This window comes from Pseudorca crassidens, chromosome X, assembly GCF_039906515.1.
Source record: "Pseudorca crassidens isolate mPseCra1 chromosome X, mPseCra1.hap1, whole genome shotgun sequence".
Lineage (NCBI taxonomy): Eukaryota > Metazoa > Chordata > Mammalia > Artiodactyla > Delphinidae > Pseudorca > Pseudorca crassidens.
In genome coordinates, this window is record NC_090317.1 from 96,619,013 (window position 1) to 96,643,431 (window position 24,419).

The window sequence follows — 24,419 nt, forward strand, 5'->3', positions numbered from 1 at the left end:
CATTGCGGTGCACGGGCTTCTCATTGCAGTGGCTTCTCTTGTTGTGGAGCATGGGCTCTAGGCGCATGAGCTTCAGTAGTTGTGGCATGCAAGCTCAGTAGCTATGGCTCACAGGCTTAGTTGCTCTGCGGCATGTGGGATCTTCCTGGACCAGGGCTCGAACCCGTGTCCCTTGCATTGGCAGGCAGATTCTTAACCACTGTGCCACCAAGGAAGTCCCTGTTGTGTTGTATTTTAAATGTGTGGATATCTGTGTGTGTATATATAGATAAATATTCAGTGAATGGTGGATTGACAACTGTGTAAGAAAATGTTTGCACCCAGCCCCAACAGTTCTAAAGTTCAGTATGTCATAGGGAATTGGTGGGAGAATGCAACCAATTGAATATTTTTTTCCCAAATCACTTGAAACTCATTGTTACACTTTTTTCTTGAGATATGGATAATATATGCCCTATAAATTGAAATGCACCTTGAAGACCAAGAAGTGGGTTAGGCAACAATGAAAAAAGTACACTATATTATTTATTTTTAACTTCTTATGTTATATTGGAGTATAGCCGATTAACAATGTTGTGATAGTTTCAGGTGTACAGCAAAGGGACTCAGCCGTACATATACATGTATCCATTCTCCCCCAAAACTCCCCTCCCATCCAGTCTGCCACATAACATTGAGCAAGTTCCCTGTACTATTCAGTAGGTCCTTGTTGGTATATACTTTATAAATGAAAATTCTAAAAATGGATAACTATATATTTATTCCCCATCTTTAACAGATTTGTATATTTTTTCCTAGTGACTGTTATAGCAAACAGCACTTACTTTTTCCTTGTACTAGTTTTTGTTTTGTTTAGTTTTTTAATTTGTAAATATTCAAAATCTCACTGATCTTATCTCTACTTAATGTCTCCTCTTTCTTCAATAATCATAAACGTATGAGTTTTGATGGATTAAATATAAAGGTCTATTCTGGTTCTTTATATATTTGAGTTTTACTTTTATCTAAGTAATATAAGCATATAGGTTTTAGAAGTTAAATCATACTACTTTTAATAACAGCAAAAGGCAGTTTCTGTCTTAATTCATTCCAACACCACCAGTGTATTATCTAAGGCAACCACTGTAAGCAATTTTTGCTATTTCTTTAGTAACACTATATGCTTATATTTCTTTTTCTTGATTTTATAGTTTTTGGTATTATCAGTATTGACTTACTGTTATGAAAGATGTAGCTCTCTTATGCTGTTACCTTCTGTCCCTCCTCACTTGCCTTTCCCCATTTTTAAAACATTATTCATATTTGAGGCATTAATGTGATGTGATTATATTTCTTGTACAATTTGTTATACCTGAGGTAAACAGTTAACTTATTTCTTTCATTGCTTCATTACTATGTATTATAGCTAATTCATCCCCAGAGTACCCCACTGAACTATATATAACTTCTCTCAGTACATTTAACCCCATCAGATAATTTATCACATTTTTTTTCTTGGCAACAAAGAGCTCCCTCCCTGAGCCCTTCATCTGTTTCATTCTAAATTGGTTGCAGTCTTGGCCTTTTGGACTATCATCATGGCAGTTATCTTTGCCCTTTATCTGTTCTGGATTCCTTGTTTCCTATATTCTTTTTCAGCTTTCATCTTCATTTTGGTAGAGTATGTCCTTCAATAATTTCTGGAGGAAAGGTATATTTTTTGAGATATCTGAAAATGTCTTTATGCTACTCAACAGTCTGATAGTTTGGCTGGGTGTAGAATTCTAGATTGGAAGTAGCTTGCTCTTAGAATTTTGAGGAAGTATATCATATGGATAAAAGCTTATACTATACAATCAGATAGCTTGGGTTCATGTCTTACTTACCAGCTGTGTGGCTTGGGAATGTCACATAACCTCTCTGTGCCTGTTTCCTCATCTAAAAATGGGCATAATAATCTTACCTACCTCTAGAGTTATTGAGAAGAATAATTAACAAAAACAAAGCACTTAGAACAGTGCCTGGCCCTTTTTCTCTTTCTCTGAAACCTTTACTGATATTCTGTTTACTCTAGTATACCAAAATTTCACAATGCTGTGCTTTAGTGTGGGCCTTTTTAAAAGTCGTGCTAGGTTCTCGGAAATCTTTTTGAATCTGGAAGGTTGTTCTTCGGAGAAATTTTTTTGTATTATTTCTTAGACAAGTTCCTTCTCTCCAGTTTCTCTGTTCTTCCTTTCTGGAGTTACTGTTATTCAAATTAATATCAGGGTCAGGACTCACAGGATTGATCTTTATCTCTAACTTTTTCTTCTCTATTTCCATCTCTTTGTGTTTTTGTTCTACTTTGAGATATTTATGCAACCTGATCTTCTAACCCTTCTATTTGAGTCTCCTGTTTTGTTTCTCATTTTCTATATTTAAGGGCTTATTTTGTACCCCTGAATGTTTCTCTTTTAAATTATTAGTATTATATAGTTTCCTATTCTTGTTTCATAGGTTTCATATCATTCTTACCTATCTCAAAATAGTATAGTTTTTGAAATTTTATTTGCTTTGCTTATACTGGAAATGGTTTCCTCGGAAATGTTTTTTTCCTATTTGTTTGTTTTAGTCTCTTTCCTTTTAGAGGCTTTCCTCAAATGTCTGATGATCCTTGGCTGTTCTTTTATATTTAAGAAGGAAGTCTTAAACAGTTGCCTGGAAACTCTGTACATGAGTAATTTAATTACAGGTGATCTAACAAGGACTGGACCAGTTTTCAAGAGCCCCATGGATGTCAGTATCTGTAGGTGTTTTGTTCTTAAGCAGATCAGTTTGACAGAGAACAATCTTTCAATCTTATACCTTGGGCTAGGGGTGTGTGTATGGGGGGGAGGGGGGCGGGTATTCATGTCTAAGCCTGATTGCAATAGCTCCAGGAGCCAAGTCGGGGAAGGAGGTAAGGGTCTTTATTTTAACATGCTTACTTATTTAACACATGAACTTTACAGTTAATCCTCCTGTTTAAGTACAGCACTTCATTTTGATGTGAGCTATGAGTCTGGTGTCTAAAGTCTCCAAAGAGTAAGAGAGGGATAATTTGCTTGGTCAAGGATATCCAGGGTCAAACTGCTCCTGTAAAGGTTCAGCCAATCCTCCTGTTGTCTGCTCCACTGTATACCCCTGGTTTCGAAGATACATGTTGCTTTCATTTCCTGAACCTTTTTGGGAGCATTTTGGTAGACTTATCAGCTTGCTTCTTACTGCCTTGCCTTGTGCAAGCTTGGTGTGTTAGTTCAGGTTCTACAAAAATTATATGCCAGGAAAAGATTGGATATGCAAGAAATTTACTGGGAAACTACCTGTAAGCAAAAATGAAAGGAGAGGGAGCCAAAGGAGGCTGGGAGAGCCATCACAGGTTATGCAGGTCTAACTCCTTTGGAGGAGAAAGGGTAGGAAAAATCTTAGATTAAGGTGCTCTTCCAAGAAAGATTTGGTGAGGCCTATTGGGAGTCCTTGAGCCAATATGGGCCTTCAGAGTCCCATATCTCATAAAAATGAGATTGCCTTAGTAGTCCTGCTGCTTTTAGTCATGGCTGAGGGTAGCCTGTGGGAAGCATGGTATTGATGGAAACACAGTGATGGATTCATAGTCTGGGATTGTCAGTCAGTCGCAATCCCTGGAATAAGAGATTGAGGGTCACATCTTAATAGCTGTCACATTTGGATTTCAGCTTTCTCTGATCTGCTAACTTTGTCCATTTACTTTCTACCATCTGAGATTTTGTTTACTTACCTAGTGTGCTGTTGCCTCCTCTCTCATTCTTTTTTTAAAATTTATTCATTTATTTATTTTTGGCTGCATTGAGTGTTCGTTGCTGTGCGCCAGCTTTCTCTTTAAGACTTTATGAATATGTTTTTCTGTGTTCATCCCAATTGCCACTTGGAAGTCAGTTGCGGCGAGGGGGGGCTACTCTTCGTTGCAGTGCACGGGCTTCTCATTGTGGTGGCTTCTCTTGTTGTGGAGCATGGGCTCTAGGCACGCCGCCTTTAGAGCACAGGTTCAGTAGTTGTGGCACACAGGCTTAGTTGCTCCGCGGCATGTGGGATCTTCACGGACCAGGGTTTGAACCCGTGTCCCCTGCATTGGCAGGTGGATTCTTAACCACTGTGCCACCAGGGAAGTCCTCTCATTCTTTTTATCTTTGTGTGTCCATGTCTTTTTAATACATTTATTGAAATATTAGTTTGGCTTCAAGAGGTAGAAGAGAAATGCATGCACTTAGACCACCGTGTTTAAATGGAATTAATGGTTTATTTATTCACACAGTTGAATTATGATTCCCTAAATCATTATAAGCATTTATTTATTATAGTGTATGAATCTCTGGTTATCCTCTCCTACAATATAGCCCACTGTGGTCACATCATGATCACCATTTGAAACTTTATGGGAGCAACAAGAGCTAAGGATAAAGACATAAGCAGGGGCCTGTTCATTGTGGTTCTCATTCTTTATTGTACAGAAGAATTGTGGGGGAGGAGAGTGAGGGTGGTGCTTGTTAAAAGCACTACTTGGTCTTTGGCCTCTTTCCTCAGTGGGTCCAATCTAGTAGGTATGGGGTATGGGCCAGGGATCTCTTCTTAAAAATAAGTACTGTAGTGATTCTGAAAAGCTCCAAATGGACCAATAAGCCACATCTAAGGGGAATAGAGTTTGAGTGTAGGGTAGGAGACCTATAGTCAGATATGACTGAATTTTAGTTTTAGAAGAAACTTTGACCATAATATAAGGATGAGATTTGAGGGCTTTTGCAATAACCTGGACAAGATAAATGATGGCCTCAATTGACTTCCAAGTGGCAATTGGGATGAACATAGAGAAACATATTCATGAAGTCTTAAATAATAGAATCAGATAACCTGGTTAATATTTGAATATCTTCTACATGGGAGGTTTGTCTGTTTTCCCCAATTAATTTACTTATTTATTCAATCTTTTTATCGTTATATTTTTTCAGCTTTTTTTTCTCTCTCCTCTCCTTATGGTATTCCCATTATACATATGTTAGTGTGTTAATGGTGTCTCATATTTTCTCTGAGGCTCTGTTCATTTTTTCTTCATTCTTTTTTATTCTGTATTCTTCAGATTGTATAATCTCTATCAATCTATCTTCAAATTTGCTGATTCTTCTTCCAGCTCAAAATCTACTTTTGAGTGCCTCTAGTAAATATTTCATTTTGGTTATTGTACTTTTAACTGTAGAATATAAATTTTGTCCTTTTTTATAATTTCTCTTTATTGATATTCTCTATTTAATAAGACATTGTCATACCATCTTTCTTTAATTCTTTATCATTTACTTCTATGAATATATTTATAATAGCTCCTTTGAACTTTTTTGATAAGTCTAACATCTGGGCCCCCTCAAAGGCAGTTTCTGTTTTCTGCTGTGTTTTTTTTTTTAAACATGTACAAGGGTCACACTTTCCTGTCTTTTGTACATCTCAACTTTTTGTTACAGCAGCTCTGGATACTAACACCCCTCCCACACTCCAGGGCTTGTTGTTCTTGTTTGGTTGTTTATTTGTTTAGTGACTTGCCAGTTCAGTGCAACCTCTGATGTCTCTCTTCAGAGGGAGCAGCCTTGAGAATGTGCACAACCTTCCTGACCATTAGGAATGACTATGGCTTTAATTGGGCTCTCTTTGACACTCTCTTCCCCTAATCTCCCATTAAGATGGTCTACCTCTATTGGTATCACACTGTACTAATCGCTAGTGATTGCTCTATTGTTTTTGACAATGCCTTGTGGTATAACTTGCTCCATATTCCGATCCGATCCGTTAAAGTTGAGCCCCTTGTCAGGGGAAGGGTTTACTAGTCTGTGAGGCTTGCCATACACTCCCCTGAGCAGAATCTCTGCTATGGAGCAAGAGCTGGGTGGAAAGGGGAACTCCTCCTCACTGTCTGCTCTACCCAGATCCTCCCTATGGAGCAAGGCTGTACAGGATTTTTTTTTTTTTTTGGAGGAGGGGGGGTGAACTGGTGCTCCCTCCTGGCTGCTACTACCACTCAGTATGGATCTTCCACATCAAAGCCATTGTTCACCAGATGCTAAGTGTACTTGGACTAGTTCTTCAGCCTAGGAAGTTGAAGGAGATGGGAGTTACCACTGGGCTGCCGAGTCCACCTCTATGGCTCTCCTGCCTCACAGAGCAGTGCAGGAAAGGGGGACTGACTATACTCTTTACCAGCTGCCCCACCTGGATAATCTGTATTTAGCTGGAGTTGGGAGTGGGAAATAGGTGCTGCCATCCAGCTTCTACCACCCACTCAATATAGGCCTTACACAGCATGGAACTATGGAAAATGGGATTTGCCAATGTTTACCAGTTGTGAAATCCACCCCAAATAGCTCTTCTATCTCAAGGAGCTGATCTATACATAGCTGCTGAGCAGCTTGGAACAGTTCCTCCTCAGGCAGAGCTATGGGGCCACAGGTGCAGTCCCTATCCTGAATGCCACAGCCTCCCATTGTTCTTATGGAGTTTCTGTAGATTTTATTGAATAAGTGCTTCTCAATTTGTTGTAAGCCTTTTGATCAATCTCCAGAGACTTTAAATGATTGTTAGTTTTGACCAGCTTAATATATGTCTCTCCACGGGGGAGGTTTCCCTGCGCTCACACAGCTGTTCTGGAAGCCCTGCCTAGTCATTGTATTTTTAATGATTCTGCACCTTACAGCAAACTAGTTTTTCAAAGATGTAATCAGGTGACTTGAATTGAAAGGACTAAACTGAGAATTTTTTGAAAGGTATTAGGATTTTATTACTGAAATTTGCTCTGATTGAACTTTAAATTTCAGCGTTTAGAAATAATACAAATAGCTTATCTATAAATTTCATCTTCGGAATTGAGTACTTGTAGACCTAAGAAGCAGTACAGCAGAGTGTTTAGAGCATAGGTACTGGGACCAGACTGCCTGGGTTCAAATCCTTGCTTTGCAGTTCTTTAGTTCTGTGAATGAGTTACTTAACTGCTCTCTGCCTCAGATTCCCACATGTGTAAAATGAGTATCATCTACCTCTTAGGGTTGTTTTAGGGTTAAATGAGTCCACACATCTAAAATACATAGAGTCTGACTCAGAAAATGTTAGGTGATGGTTATTGCTGTTGTTAGACATGTCAAAGGCAAATAATCTTCTCATCTGTGTATTATATTATGAAGACTAATGATATTATTTTCTATAGCCAGAGATCTTGATGATATTATTTGTCTAACTAGCTATAATATGATCTTTAGTGTCCTCTAGTGGAAGAAAATCAGATGTGCTCTTTTCATAAACCTACTTCTTTTGGAATTATGTGATCATTTAACCTAGTAAAATTACTCCTAAATAAATAACCAAAGGCAAGATCCATGTATATAAATGGCCTTAAGAAATTGTTAAAATTTACATGGAACTTTAAATCTTAAGTATTCTTTCAAGAGAAGACTTTTTTGGCCATGTAATTTATAATATTAAATAATATAGTACATATACTCTACAGTGACATAGAAATGTTAGACATACATTACTTTTGTTTTGTTTTTTTTAAACATCTTTATTGGGGTATAATTGCTTTACAATGGTGTGTTAGTTTCTGCTTTATAACAAAGTGAATCAGCTATACATATACATATGTTCCCATATCTCTTCCCTCTTGCGTCTCCCTCCCTCCCACCCTCCCTATCCCACCCCTCCATGCGGTCACAAAGCACCGAGCTGATATCCCTGTGCCATGTGGCTACTTCCCACTAGCCATCTACCTTACGTTTGTTAGTGTGTATATGTCCATGAGTCTCTCTCGCCCTGTCACAGCTCACCCTTCCCCCTGCCCGTATCCTCAAGTTCGTTCTCCAGTAGGTCTGTGTCTTTATTCCTGTCTTACCCCTAAGTTCTTCATTACATTTTTTTCCTTAAATTCCATATATATGTGTTAGCATGCGGTATTTGTCTTTTTCTTTCTGACTTACTTCACTCTGTATGACAGACTCTAGGTCTATCCACCTCATTACAAATAGCCCAGTTTCGTTTCTTTTTATGGCTGAGTAATATTCCATTGTATATATGTGCCACATCTTCTTTATCCATTCATCCGATGATGGGCACTTAGGTTGTTTCCATCTCCGGGCAGTGTACTCAGTAGTGGGAGTACCTTGAAGTTTTTCATTTTAAGTTGTGGTAATACAATACACAGAATAACATTAGCACCCAGTTATCTGCACATAGATGACATTTTTTGGTCATCCTCTGAAAATGCTTTAGTCAGTGTGTATATGCTACCTGGAGTAGAGTGTCTCAAATTTTGCAGAGGAGCATGGGACGGCTCCTTTACTGTCCCATTTCTTAACACTCTCTGATTCAGTGATGTATATGTGTGTGTGTGCGTGTGTGTGTGTGTGTGTGTGTGTGTATATATATATATATATATATGAGACAGAAGATGTAATAGACGTTGGCTGAGTGAGTTCTGTGTGTTTGGTGCTACCTTCCATCAGGGTTGGCAAGAATATAAATCACTGACAGTAGTACAGTTTGGGAAATGCTGAAATACTGAGTTATGTATAGGGACTGTTGTAAGATCACAGCAGGATATGCCTACCTCAGCTGGGGAGACTGTTGAGGAGGACTTTGAGGCAAAGTGTGAGTAGAATTTTGATGAATGAGTTGGTGTTTTTCAGCAGAGAAGGAAGCATACAGAGTATCAAACATTGGGAGCAGCATTTTCAAGAGCACAGAGAGCATGGGGGAGGGGGAGGGTGGAGTGGGTGTTGTGGTAGCTGCAGGTAGTTCAGGATGGGGGTCAGGGAGGATTATGGGAGAAGTTAGAAAGGAATGTAATATGTGTGACAGCCTCCCCCCAAAAAAGAAAAAAGAAAACCTAAATTACTTGACTAAGAAGCAGGAGAACTAGGTTCCTTTCTCAATTATGTTGCTAAATAGCTCTGTGGACCCCAGTTAGGTTGTTTGACTTAAAATCATTTTTAGAAAGCTTTCCAAGCGGAGCTGAGGGATTATAACGTCTTGGTATATAGAATGGAGAGCAATGAAGTTTTTGGAGTAATATGGTAATACCTGTTTTATTTTATTTTTTAATAAATTTATTTTTAAAATTTATTTATTATTTTTGGCTGTGTTGGGTCTTTGTTGCTGCATGCAGGCTTTCTCTAGTTGTGGTGAGCGGGGACTAACTACTCTTCGTTGTGATGAGCAGGCTTCTCATTGCAGTGGCTTCTCTTGTTGCTGAGCAGGGACTCTAGGCACACGGGCTTCAGTAGTTATGGCACGCAGGCTCAGTAGTTGTGGCTCACGGGCTCTAGAGCTCAGGCTCAGTAGTTGTGGCACATGGGCTTAGTTGCTCCACAGCATGTGGGATCTTCCCGGACCAGGGCTCGAACCCGTGTCCCCTGCATTGGCAGGCAGATTCTTAACCACTGTGCCACTAGGAAGTCTGATAATGACTGTTTTAGAATAAAACTATGATGACAGTAGTGAGTAGAATGAAAAGAAAGAACTGGAGGTAAAGAAACCCATTAGAAGATCTTTGCTGTGATCCAGACAAGAATCCATGAGGGCTGAAGCTAGGCTAAGTGCAGGAAGGGGCAAATTGTTTTGACAGGTGTTGCAGAAATAGAACGGGCAGGTTTGGGCAGCTGCATATGGGAAGTGGGGGAGAAGTAGTAGCTGGTGTGAGGATGACTCCAGGAGTTGTCCAGAAGAATGATGATGCTGGTAGTCAGTAGGTCACACTCATGCAGCTATGTGGATTCTGTTTTACTTTTTATTTTAACCAGTGTCATTATTAGACACTTCAACTATACCTGCTTTTTACCTTTTTCCCCCCAAATAATTCTTTGGTCAACTTCAGATTCAGTTCCTTATGAGCTATATTACATGGTTTCCAAAAAAATTGTAGATGAAAAATTTCAAAGTAAAAGTAGGTTTAGAACTGTGCAGTAGTGTGGTTTAGTAATTGAATGTTCACGTTGCCAACTTCTTGCCATCAAACTTGGTTTGATTGGCATTTGGTAAAGGTAGGAAAGAATTATTTCCACCAAAAATGGTCAAAGGGAAAGGAAACAAAACTTACTGTGCACATGCTCTGTGTCATGCACCATGGCAAGCACTTTCACATACTTTATTAATCATCCAGGGCTAACTACAACCAGTATGGTAGCTATTCTCTTACTTTTTCCATTTTATAGATCAGGAAACTGATGTAGAGTTATAACAGCTACTAAGTGATGGAGATAAGGTTTAAAGACAGGCCTTTTGACTACAGATCTGTTGCTCTATTACATCAGAACTGCCTCTGGACAGAAGAGTGTTAGCATTTGAAAGGATAAGTGCTAGATCTGTGGAAATAGGTGACCAACCATCCCGGTTTGCCTGGGACTGAGGGCAGGTTCTTGGGACACAGAACTTTCAGTGCTACAACTGGAAAGTCCTGGACAAACTAGGATGTGTTGGTACTCTTTCTGGAAAAGTCACTTACATGAAATAAACCATTATCTAGAATGACCTGAATAAGGAATTGTTTGTATTTGTTTCCCAAAATATTGAGACATGAATTAGGCCTTTTGTTACTAAGTGACAAATGATTAAGTGACGAGGGATTAAGGCCCTACCTGACTTCCTTCTCTTGTTTTCACCGGCTCTGCCTTGCTGGGATTGCACTAAACTGTATGTGGATCAGATGCTAGAGGCCTCTGTTTCTATCTCATTTTTTAAGGAAACGTATGTTTTACCCATTCCAAGTCTGATGAAATGGCAAAAGAGCTTTTGCGAAAAACGTCAAGAAAAAGGTAGATTGATTGTAAATGTACATTCTTCTTCTTCTTCTTCTTTTTTTTTTTTGCGGTACGCGGGCCTCTCACTGTTGTGGCCTCTCCCGTTGCGGAGCACAGGCTCCAGACGCGCAGGCTCAGCGGCCATGGCTTACGGCCCCAACCGCTCCGCGGCACGTGGGACCCTCCCGGACTGGGGCACGAACCCATGTCCCTTGCATCGGCAGGCGGACGCTCAACCACTGCGCCACCAGGGAAGCCCCTCAGTCGTTCTTTTATTTATATATTAAACACTATAAATTGCTTTCTGGAGAGAATTTTGGTCCTGCTGGCAATATTTCCTCGGCAGGCCCCATTCTGCAGGAAGGAAGTGTGGGAGGAAGTGGGTAGTAAGGAAGCCTGTCCTACCACATATCCTTGTTGAACTCCTCAGCTGGAACTAAATAAAAATAGAAGGTAAATAAAGGTATCCCCTGCTTTGTTGAAAGTTCACATCACACCACTTTACTTTTACAAAAGACCTACATTAGTACCTGTTCTCACTAACTGAAAAAAATCTGAAGAGAATTTTTGCTTTTATGAAAAAAGGTAATTACTTCTTCACTTCATGTCATTTTGGCATATAGAAGGGTTCATAGAAGCTTTCTACTTTCGGATAGTGGGGGAAACCTGTGTAAATAACATATTTGGGAAAGTGTAAAATACAAGATATGTGAATAACATTGTTTTAGTTAGACATATTAGTTGAATTCCTATCTTACTGCAATAACTTTTTTCTTTTTTAAACTTTATTGAATAAAAATTTATTTAAGTGTACAGTCCAAAGACTTTTAATATATATACAATGAGGTTTTTTAATTAAAAAAATTTTTTTTATACAGCAGGTTCTTATTAGTTATACATTTTATACATATTAGTGTATATATGTCAATCCCAATCTCCCAATTCATCCCACCACCACCCCCACTACCCCGCCACTTACCCCCCTTGGTGTCCATACGTTTGTTCTCTACATCTGTGTCTCAGTTTCTGCCCTGCAAACCGGTTCATCTGTACCATTTTTCTAGGTGCTACATATATGCATTAATATGCAATATTTGCTTTTCTGACTTACTTGGCAGTCTCTAGATCCATCCATGTCTCAACAAATGACCCAATTTAGTTCCTTTTTATGGCTGAGTAATATTCCATTGTATATATACCACATCTTCTTTATCCATTCGTCTGTCGATGGGCATTTAGGTTGCTTCCATGACCTGGCTGTTGTAAAGAGTGCTGCACTGAACATTGGGGTGCATGTGTCTTTTGAATTATGGTTTTCTCTGGGTAAATGCCCAGTAGTGGGATTGCTGGGTCATATGGTAATTCTATTTTTAGTTTTTTAAGGAACCTCCATACTGTTCTCCATAGTGGCTGTATCCATTTACATTCCCACCAACAGTGCAAGAGGGTTCCCTTTTCTCCACACTTGTTGTTTGTAGATTTTCTGATGATGCCCATTCTAACTGGTGTGAGGTGATATCTCATTGTAGTTTTGATGTGCATTTCTCTAATAATTAGTGATGTTGAGCAGCTTTTCATGTGCTTCATGGCCACCTGTATGTCTTCTTTGGAGAAATGTCTGTTTAGGTCATCTGCCCATTTTTTGATTGTGTTGTTTGTTTTTTCAATATTGAGCTGCATGAGCTGTTTATATATTTTGAAGATTAATCCTTTGTCCGTTGATTCGTTTGCAAATATTCTGTCCCATTCTGAGGGTTTTCTTTTCGTCTTGTTTGTAGTTTCCTTTGCTTTGCAAAAGCTTTTAAGTTTCATTAGGTCCCATTTGTTTATTTTTGTTTTTATTTCCATTACTCTAGGAGGTGGATCAAAAAAGATCTTGCTGTGGTTTATGTCAAAGAGTGTTCTTCCTATGTTTTCCTCTAAGAGTTTGATAGTGTCCAGTCTTACATTTAGGTCTCTAATCCATTTTGAGTTTGTTTTTGTGTATGGTGTTAGGGAGTGTTCTAATTTCATTCTTTTATATGTAGCTGTCCAGGTTTCCCAGCACCACTTATTGAAGAGGCTGTCTTTTCTCCATTGTATATCCTTGCCTCCTTTGTCATAGATTAGTTGACCATAGGTGCGTGGGTTTATCTCTGGGCTTTCTATCCGGTTCCATTGATCTATATTTCTGTTTTTGTGCCAGTACCATACTGTCTTGATTACTGTAGCTTTGTAGTATAGTCTGAAGTCAGGAAGACTGATTCCTCCAGCTCCTTTTTTTTCCCTCAAGACTGCTTTGGCTATTCGGGGTCTTTTGTGTTTCCATACAAATTTTAAGATTTTTTGTTCTAGTTCCGTAAAAAATGCCATTGATAATTTGATAGGGATTGCATTGAATCTGTAGATTGCTTTGGGTAGTATAGTCATTTTCACGATGTTGATTCTTCCAATCCAAGAACACGGTATATCTCTTCATCTGTTTGGGTCATCTTTGATTTCTTTCATCCGTGTCTTATAGTTTTCTGCATACAGGTCTTTTGTCTCCCTAGGTAGGTTTATTCCTAGGTATTTTATTCTATTTGTTGCAATGGTAGATGGCAGTGTTTCCTTAACCTCTCTTTCAGATTTTTCATCCTTAGTGTATAGGAATGCAAGAGATTTCTGTGCATTAATTTTGTATCCTGCAACTTTACCAAATTCATTGATTAGCTTTAGTAGTTTTCTGGTGGCATCTTTAGGATTCTCTATATATAGTATCATGTCATCTGCAAACAGTGACAGTTTTACTTCTTCTTTTCCAATTTGTATTCCTTTTATTTCTTTTTCTTCTCTGATTGCCGTGGCTAGGACTTCCAAAACTATGTTGAATAATAGTGGTGAGAGTGGACATCCTTGTCTTGTTCCTGATCTTAGGGGAAATGCTTTCAGTTTTTCACCATTGAGAATGATGTTTGCTGTGGGTTTGCCGTATATGGTCTTTATTATGTTGAAGTAGGTTCCCTCTATGCCCACTTTCTGGAATGTTTCTATCATAACTGGGTGTTGAATTTTGTCAAAAGCTTTTTCTGCATCTATTGAGATGATCATTTGGTTTTTATTCTTCAATTTGTTAATATGGTGTATCACATTCATTGATTTGCGTATAGTGAAGAATCCTTGCATCCCTGGGATAAATCCCACTTGATCATGGTTTATGATCCTTTTAATGTGTTGTTGGATTCTGTTTGCTAGTATTTTGTTGAGGATTTTTGCATCTATATTCATCAGTGATATTGGTCTGTAATTTTCTCTTTTTGTAGTATTTTTGTCTGGTTTGGGTATCAGGGTGATGGTGGCCTCATAGAATGAGTTTGGGAGTATTCCTTCCTCTGCCATTTTTTGGAAGAGTTTGAGAATGATGGGTGTTAGCTCTTCTCTAAGTGTTTGGTAGAATTCACCTGTGAAGCCATCTGGTCCTGGTCTTTTGTTTGTTGGAAGATTTCAAATCACAGTTTCAATTTCATTACTTGTGATTGGTCTGTTCATATTTTCTATTTCTTCCTGGTTCAGTCTTGGAAGGTTATACCTTTCTAAGACTTTGTCCATTTCTTCCAGTTTGTCCATTTTATTGGCATAGAGTTGCTTGTAGTAGTCTCCTAGGATGCTTTGTATTTCTGTGTTGTGTGTTGTAACTTCTCCTTTTTCATTTCAATTTTACTGATTTGAGTCCTCTCACTCATTTTCTAGATGAGTCTGGCTAAAGGTTTATCAATTTTGTTTATCTTCTCAAAGAACCAGCTTTTAGTTTTATTAATCTTTGCTCTTGTTTTCTTTGTTTCTATTTCATTTATTTCTGTTCTGATCTTTATGATTTCTCTCCTTCTCCTCACATTGGGTTTTGTTTGTTCTTCTTTCTCTAGTTCCTTTAGGTGTAAGGTTAGATTGTTTGAGATTGTTCTTGTTTCCTGAGTTAGGCCTGTATGGCTATAAACTTCCCTCTTAGAACTGCTTTTGCTGTATCCCATATGTTTAGGATTGTCATGTTTTCATTGTCATTTGTCTCTAGGTATTTTTTGATATCCCCTTTGACTTCTTCAGTGATCTCTTGGTTATTTCGTAATGTATTGTGTAGCCTCCATGTGTTTCTCTTTTTTTTGGTTTTTTCCCTGTAATTCATTTCTAATCTCATACTGTTGTGGTCAGAAAAGATGCTTGATATGATTTCAGTTTTCTTAAATTTACTGAGGCTTGATTTGTGACCCAAGATGTGACCTATCCTGGAGAATATTCCCTGTGCACCTGAGAAGAAAGTGTAATCTGCTGTTTTTGGATGGAATGTCCTATAAGTATCAATTAAATCTCTCTGGTCTACTGTGTCATTTAAAGCTTGTGTTTCCTTTTAAATTTTCTGTTTGGATGATCTGTCCATTGGTGTACGTGAGGTGTTAAAGTCCCCCACTATTATTGTGTTACTGTCGTTTTCATCTTTTATAGCTGGTAGCAGTTGCCTTATGTATTGTGGTGCTCCTATGTTGGGTGCATATATATTTATAATTGTTATATCTTCTTCTTGGATTGATCCCTTGCTTATTACGTAGTGTCCTTCCTTGTCTCTTGTAACATTGTTTATTTTTAAGTCTATTTTATCTGATATGAGTGTTGCTACTCCAGCTTTCTTTTGATTTCCATTTGCATGGAATATCTTTTTCCATCCCCTCACTTTCAGTCTGTATGTGTCCCTGGGTCTGAAGTGGGTCTCCTGTAGACAGCATATATATGGGTCTTGTTTTTGTATCCATTCAGTGAGCCTGTTTCTTTTGGTTGGAGCATTTAATCCATTCACGTTTAAGGTAATTATCGATATGTACGTTCCTGTGACCATTTTCTTTATTGTAATGGGTTTGTTTTTATAGGTCCTTCTCTTCTCTTGTGTTTCCCACTTAGAGAGTTCCTTTAGCATTTGTTGTAGAGCTGGCTTGGTGGTGCTGAATTCTCTTAGCTTTTGCTTGTCTGTAAAGCTTTTGATTTCTCCATTGAATCTGAATGAGATCCTTGCCGGGTAGAGTAATCTTGGTTGTAGGTTCTTCCCTTTTATCACTTTAAATATGTCATGCCACTCCCTTCTGGCTTGTAGAGTTTCTGCTGAGAAATCAGCTGTTAACCTTATGGGAGTTCCCTTGTATGTTACTTGTCATTTTTCCCTTGCTGCTTTTAATAGTTTTTCTTTGTCTTTAATTTTTGTCCATTTGATTACTATGTGTCTCGGCATGTTTTTCCTTGGGTTTACCCTGCCTGGGATTCTCTGCGCTTCCTGGACTTGGGTGGCTGTTTCCTTTCCCATGTTAGGGAAGTTTTTCACCATAATCTCTTGAAGTATTTTCTCAGGTCCTTTCTCTCTCTCTTCTCCTTCTGGGACCCCTATAATGTGAATGTTGTTGTGTTTAATGTTGTCCCAGATGCCTCTTAGGCTGTCTTCATTTCTTTTCACTCTTTTTTCTTTATTCTGTTCCTCAGCAGTGAATTCCACCATTCTGTCTTCCAGGTCACTTATCCGTTCTTCTGACTCAGTTATTCTGCTACTGATTCCTTCTAGTGTCGTTTTCATTTCAGTTATTGTATTGTTCATCTCTGTTTGTTTGTTCTTTAATTCTTCTAGGTCTTTGTTAAACATTTCTTGCATCTTCTCTATCTTTGCCTCCATTCTTTTTCCGAGGTCCTGGATCATCTTCACTATCATTATTCTGAATTCTTTTTCTGGAAGGTTGCCTATCTCCACTTCATTTAGTTGTTTTTTGGGGGGGGTTATCTTGTTCCTTCATCTGATACATAGCCCTCTACCTTTTCATCTTGTCTTTCTTTCTGTGAATGTGTCACAATGAGTTTAAATATATACACTCTATCATCCCACAGAGTTCCTTCAGCTCCTAACATATACTTTTTTTTTATGACTTTTAATATTGAAAAGTAATTGAGGTATAAACTGATATATCTCCAATTTTCTTTTGTAAAGTTAGGCGTACCATTTTGAAATAGGTGTCTGGGTTTCATAAGAGTAAAATGCCCCCATCTTTCTCCCTTTTTGTAAAACTGTTTTGGTTTACATTTCTCAAAATGAACAGCAACCCAGGAATTGTACATTCTAGAGGTGTTTAGAACATTGTATTTCTACTTTTATCATGTGCAGAATATGATCTTAATAATGGTCCGTCATATATTTGAGAAAAACTCTAATGCTGGAACTTTATGTGGTTTGGATTTCAGTCATTTCTGCCTTTTTCCTTTATCCACGTAATTAACATCTTTCTATTTTTATTAGTTGAGTTCAGAACAGATTCTCACCAAATTCATGGTTGAGTAACTCCTTGAATTGATGACTCAGAGTTATATCTTGTAAGAGACAGATAATTTGGTTTCATTTTAACCTATTGTTGGCTCTTATGTAAGATAGTTTTGAAGCACATGTTCTTCTTTTAGGACATTTTAACACCTCAGAAGATAAATATTATAAAGATCATTGAATTGGTCACCTGTAATCTTTATTAATATCTAATTAATAAGCTAAATGAATTATAGTACTTCAATATTGATTAAGAATGACCTGGAGTTGTTTTAAATGTAAGTCCCTAGGAAATTAATGACACTTTAATTATTTACCAAACTCATCCTAATGAAGAGTGAGAAGGAAGACAAGTAGTTCTTACAGCAGTTGGCTTTATTATAATTTCCTGCTGATAGTTGTTGACAATACATCAAATATAGTGTTGAATTTAGTTTAAATTTGGTATTCAACTGGGCAGGCTGCCTTAATAAATTTATTACACTTATGAGAACTGTAAATTCTTTGGGAAATATATTACCAAAACCCCATTAATTTGTAAATGCTTAATGTAGTCAAGATTGATTTTTAACTAATATATTTGGCTATTTAAGAACAATTTACATCAGTCAAACATCCTCAGTTAATGGTATGCTCCTTATTTTCTTTATCCACCTGACAGATGAGATTTTAGGCCATAAGATTGTATTAAATTGGCAAGAATTCAAAGAAATTAGAAGCTGCTTGGATTTCTGTTTGTATGTGAAAAAAAGATAATAAAAATGTGCTAGTAAAATGTGTAAAAGATCAAGGAAATAATGACTTTCCCATTAACCCAGGTTGGTGTGGTGCCCTGTCTGGGCCTCTGGTCATCCACTAGTTGAGAAGGTCGACTTTCTTGATTTATAGGAAGATGGCCTCATTAAAGCCAACCTGACCTGTATTATTGCCAAAGGCAGCTGGTATCTTTAGTCTTCAAATTGGTTATTAGTTAAAGGTTGAGCCCAGCAGCAGAATTTGACTTGGCTGCTATAATCCTTCCAAGGTTCTGCTTAGATCCCTTTCTTAAAATATCCCATGGTTATTAATTTCAGCACACCAAGGAAAAAATGTTGAATCAATAATGACTTTCATTTAGCTGTTTTGTTATTAATGTTGATTCAGATGAACACATTAATACTTGTCCTAATTATTTTATGACTAGATTGGAACATTCTTTATGTGCATTTGGAGCCTGGGCCAGCTCTTAGTGCATTTTAACTATTGAGTTTCTAACAGAAACTGGAAATTCTTTGGAAACAAATTAGAATACTTATATATTTATTAGTAAAAATATCAGTGTCTAATTTCTGATTATCACTGGTGACAGTGCAGCTGAAATATGCTGGTTCTGTAGCAGTCTTGGTAGCTTCTCACCCAAGTCAGTGTTACCACATTAACACTGTTATATGATTGGATCTTAAGGGCACATATAAAAACTACATAGCCCCAGGAGCCATTGTGGTATCATGTAGAGAGCACTGGACCTCAGTTATTAGCTGTGCTTCCTCTACTTACTACTTGTGTGATCTCAACCGCTTATGTATCTCACTAAACCTGGGGCCTCAGTTTCCTCCTTTGTAAAGTGAAACTAGATGTACCTACAGGGTTATTATAATTATTAAATGAGGACTTACAGAGGGACACTTAAAATCCCAGATATTATGCTGCATAGTCTAAGGTCATTCAATAAATTTTGAAGGGTCCAAAGGGCTGCTATACAGTGGATGTTGACTACCCTTTTTGTGTTTGGTAGATTAAGCAAGATAAAACGATTAAAAACTACCAAACAAGTAAAGGATTTAGATTAACAATAGTGAAGAAATTCCAGATTTAGTTATTAAGTGATGGATTTGGGTTGTTAAAAGCTGTAGAGTTTACTTCTATGGAAGTGCTTTTTAATAACACATCTGTTTGGACATAGACTTACAGACATAGAAAACAAACTTATGGTTACCAGAGGGGGGGGGTAACAGGGGGTATGGGGGGAAGAGATAAATTAGGAGTTTGGGATTAACATGTACACACTACTATATATAAAATAGATAAATAACAAGGACCTACTGTTTAGCACAGGGAACTATATTCAGTATCTTCTAATAACCTATAATGGAAAAGAATCTGAAAGAGAGTATATATATGTATATATTTATAACTGAATCACTTTGCTGTACACTTGAGACTAACACAACACTGTAAATTAACTATACTTCACTTTTTAAAAAAATGGTTAAAAAAATCTGTTTAGATTCTTTTTGGAATGACTGAATGACTTTACAGATAGTTGTGTAAGAAACGCAGAAGAACTCACAATTAAGAGGATAATAATTAAAGCAAGTCAATTTATCCAGAGCTGCACCATTCTAATTTGGTAGCCAGTAGCTACATGTGGCTATTGAGCACTTGAATTACAACTGCTCCCAACTGAGATGTGCTATAAGTATAAAACACACTGGATCTCAAAGACTTAGTACAAAAAGAGAATGTAACATATTTCATTAATACTTTTTAATGTGACTATATGTTGAAATAATAATACTTTGGATATATTGGATTGCATAAAATATGTTAAAATAAATTTCACCTGTTTCTTTTTACTTTTTAATGTGGCTGCTGAAAACATTTTAATTGTATATGTGGTTTGCATTATATTTCTGTTGGATGATGCTGAACTAAATCCTTATTGAATGATTCTGTGAAAGCTGACTCTTAAATTTAACCTTTAAATCTCAGATATTAAGGATGAGATTGTTGCTCCAATGCTAAGAATGTCAGAAAGCATTCCTTTCCTTAGTCACATTTGTAAATACCCAACTTATTTTTGACCCCATGGTCAAATTAGCTTGCTACAGAGTCGTGGCACTCTGAAAGTGGCATCTGACTTTTAAAAGGTAGCATGAAAAATTCTCCTATTCCAAGAACAACTAATAGTAAAATGAATAATAAATACTTTTCAGGAAAATTCTTTTTAAAACAGACCGTCTGAAACGGCTTTCCTAACTCTCCCTCATTTGAGGGGCAGACTGGAAAGGTAGACCCTGGAGGACATAGTTGTTCTACTGTTGTTGGACAGCTCGAACTTCTTAGGAAACTGGTAGGAGTAGTAGTTCTCATGCCATATAGTGGGCTGATTCAATTGAAGTGTGTTTCTCAAATTTTGATCAGAAGATCTAATATTACTTTCCATATTACTAGTGCCCCTTTTAAAAGAAAATAAATTGATGAAATATAGGCACATAGTTAAATATAGGGGCACTAAACATAGAAGTAGATTATTTTTTAAATCTTTAAAAACTTCCCTGCAAAATTACAAAATGAAAAAGTACAAGGAAGAGTGGAGGAGTTACCACTCTTCCTTGTCACTATAGATAAAGTAGAACTTCAAAACAGCCATGGTAACTGTGGGTCAGGTGACTCAAAGGAATGTTCTGAGCTAGTATCTATAAGCATCCAGATAATCACAATTTCAAATCATATTATTATATTATCACCTACTTTCGAATTCCTTCCTGGTCTGCTTCATGAGCTGATTTGTAGGAAAATACTATTTTTAGTTTGCTATATCAGCAAGGAGTTAATAGCAGTTAATACATACATCTTTAATTCACATTCACACCTAAAACAAACATTTTGAGCTTAACATTCTTGGAATCTATAGTTTGAATGCATATATGGTGCATTCATGTTTTGTAAACTGTGATTTTCTATTTGGGCTGTTTAATACACCCATATAATTGATACTTGAATTATGGAAAATGGTGCCGCAGCTATCCTAGATGTAGGCCATCTTTTGCATCATTGCCCTTATAAATTCAAATACATTTTTATGTTGTTAGTTTTGTGCTATTCAGTCAGTGTTCGGATTTTAGTCCCTGAAATGTCAGATCTGGTGATATTTAAATTGTTTTAATCTTTGGACGCAGGATCCCCAGCAATCCTTCCTTCATTTTGAGGATGGGTAAAGTGATAAGAGACTAGACCAGGAGCATGTTCAGTTATATACCAAGCAGACATGTGCGTGTCAAAGAGAAGGGTCTTTAGAGCGTCCGTTTCTACTTATGATTTTTCAGTATAACAAATGTGGCACATGACAAATGGTGAATATGGGGATTGAAACACTGTAGTTACATGAAAGGGGCAAAATTTAAAATAAACTGAAAACAGGAGAAAAGACCAGTGTTCGTTGTGGCAAACACTAAATCTCTCTTTACTTCTTGACTCCAGTGTCAGAGCACTGAATTAAAATCAGACATTTAGCAGAATAGGAAGAAATGGAAAGAGAGAAACTAAGGTGAAAACAGAAGATATGAAAAGGGTGACTTCCAGTAAAACGAGAAGCTGGAGATAAACATTAAAATGAGTACTAAAACTCCTAAGCTTTTGATAGAATCAGAAGGCAGAACAATCTTAAAGGGAGAGAAAAAACTGCAGGCATCTGATTTATGTCGTCTGGCTTTTCAGCCTGGTCCTCCAGCGCACTTGTCAAAAGCCTTCCCCATAGTTATGACTTCCCAGTGCAAAAGCCACACCTATTCACACCTCTCGTCCCCTGGAGGTGGAGACCATGTTTCACGTGTCTCTCATTTCTTCCTTCACAATGAACACTGAAGCACCTTAACCCCCTCAGCCCCACAGTGCTGCACTCCACACAGTCCTTTCACATCCATTCTCTCATTTGAATCTTGCTGCTGCCCTCTGAAGTTGTAGACTGTGTAGGTCGTGCATGACCTATCACGTCCCCCATTTCATTTGCCATAAGGAAGGCATTTTGTAGAGGTTAGCAGTCAGCCGGCAAGTAGTAGTGACAGGGGCTGGACTGGCACCAAGTTTTCCGACTCCAGATCCTATGGGATTTTCATCACTGCCATTTACAAACACACAGTGTTCTCTTTAAAACAACTGCAAAAACAAACAAATCAAACCTTCTTTGACCCTGCTATTCCTTTCTTATTACCGGGATCATGTCTAAACACACCATGGCATTGTGGAAGGACTGACTTTGGAGTTAGACAGGCCAAGGCTCAAAACCTACCCCTTGTAATAGCTATGTGATCTTGAACAAGTTTCAAAGTCTCAGTTTCCTCATCTGTAAAATACCTACCTCACAGGCTTGTTGGGACATTAAGAGACAATGACCAGGGATTCCCTGGTGGCGCAGTGGTTGAGAGTCCGGCTGCCGATGCAGGGGACACGGGTTCGTGCCCCGGTCTGGAAAGATCCCACATGCCGCGGAGTGGCTGGACCCGTGAGCCATGGCCGCTGAGCCTGCGCATCCGGAGCCTGTGCTCCGCAACGGGAGAGGCCACAGCAGTGAGAGGCCCGCATACTGCAAAAAAAAAAAAAAAAAAAAAAAAAAAAGACAATGACCATATTAAGTACTTAGACCAGTGAGAGATAGGATAAATCTAAATTTATTATATAATTGTCTGCATCCTGACTTTGAACCTGACCTCTCCACAGAATTTGATCTTAGAACATTTATGGTCTTTTCTGGTTGAATCTTACAGCCTTTTCTCAGCCTTCTCCAACTACCTATGCCTTAATTCCCCTTATTTCCTTGACTTTCTTAATATTGTATTATTGATTCTTCCTTTTCTGGTGGCTTCTCTTTTGTCATATTTACTGACTTCTTTTCCTCACCTATACCTTGTGTAAATTTTCTAAGGTTCCTTCTGCAGCCATTGCTCTTGTTGACAAGACTAACTTGAATTAGCAAATCAGAGAGGAGATAATGTTATCTCTTCTGCTTTGTGCAGTATATCCTTAACCTTCGTTCTTTACCTGTCTCCCTTCTATTTCCAAATATAAAAAATGTCACATTGGATTTTATTCATTGGCAAGCAGGTAAAACTCCAGCACTGTTAACACAGGAAGGCTTTAATTATCTCGTTCCATGTAGACATGGCAAGTGATACTTATGCCTAAACTATTTTTGTGTGATGGTGATGATGATGATGATAATGATGATGAGCATGACAATGAGAATATTAACACTTTTATTTTCCAAATAGTATTGTGTAACTTACACAGTAGTCTTACCTACATTATCTGAATTTGTTCTTGAAAATAACACTGTGGGTAGTGTCCTGAATTATCCAACACATTTTATAGATGATGTAAAAAAAATTCTGACTTTGACGTTGGGAGTAGTGCCTTTTCTGTTTAACCATACTATTTTTTTGCCCCCTATTCCATGTAACTTCCCTGATGTGTGTCTATAAATGCTAGATTTTAGGCTAAAGAATAAACATCATATTCTTAGACAATTTAGGGAAAACTAAGAAAAAGAAGTAAAATTCAAGACAGCAAATTGAGTTACTTATTAGCTGATCAAGAAAGAGTTATAGGGCTTCCCTGGTGGCACAGTGGTTGAGAGTCTGCCTGCCGATGCAGGGGACGTGGGTTTGTGCCGCGGTCCGGGAGGATCCCACATGCCGCGGAGCGGCTGGGCCCGTGAGCCATGGCCGCTGAGCCTGCGCGTCCGGAGCCTGTGCTCCGCAACGGGAGAGGCCACAACAGTGAGAGGGCCGCGTACCGCAAAAAAAAAAAAAAAAGAAAGAAAAAAAAAGAAAAAAAAAGAAAGAGTTATAAATTTTGAAACCTGTTTACAAGAGTTTGAGGAAAGTATTTGTGCTATTTAGATTTCTTATTAATAAGAGCTGACTCTAATGTATATAGATTTAAGCTGGCAAGAAATATGAGCAAGTTATATTGTCAAAGATTTTAAAGGGCAAAAAGTTAAGCTTAGTTTGAATGGGGGATTTCATCTCTATAGTTAGAGGAGTCTTCATGTTACCATAGATCACATCCATTCATTCATCATTCACTCTGATTGTCTTTTGATCCTGCCTAACAAAATGTTATGTGTTTGTTTTGCAGATCTAAAGCGGGAAGCCAGTATCTGTCATATGCTGAAACATCCCCACATTGTAGAGTTATTGGAGACATATAGCTCAGATGGAATGCTTTACATGGTTTTTGAATTGTGAGTGTACATTCTCTTTTCCGAAGGGGCTGAAGTGGTTTTTTTTTGTTTGTTTTAGGGTTAAAGTTTTAAGCAATGTTGATCTTAGATAATGCTGACGCTTTTCTCTTAAAATTTAAAAATACTTGTGAACTCATCTGTTTAGAAAGACCTAAAGTAATAAGAATAAAAGGAATATCTCATCGTAAGGTTCACAATGGCTAAGGAAGCAAAAGTTGGGCATATTCAGTTACCCTCACAGTTTTAGCCTACTTCAGAGAAGAAGAAATAGAGTTCAGAGGAATAGGAGGTCCCAAAATATAAAGTTCTGAGTACAAGAGTC

At 37.8% G+C, this 24,419-nt stretch overlaps 1 protein-coding gene across 12 annotated transcripts in view; it reads left to right on the top strand.

Moving 5' to 3' along the window:
• CASK (calcium/calmodulin dependent serine protein kinase) overlaps window positions 1-24,419 on the top strand; it is a 387,942-nt gene that overhangs the window by 131,180 nt on the left and 232,343 nt on the right. For all 12 annotated transcript variants that reach the window (XM_067723825.1, XM_067723826.1, XM_067723824.1 and 9 more), the window contains exon 3: window positions 23,992-24,097. In XM_067723825.1, coding sequence (XP_067579926.1) covers window positions 23,992-24,097 — 106 coding nt within the window. The remainder of the gene's footprint in view (window positions 1-23,991; window positions 24,098-24,419) is intronic.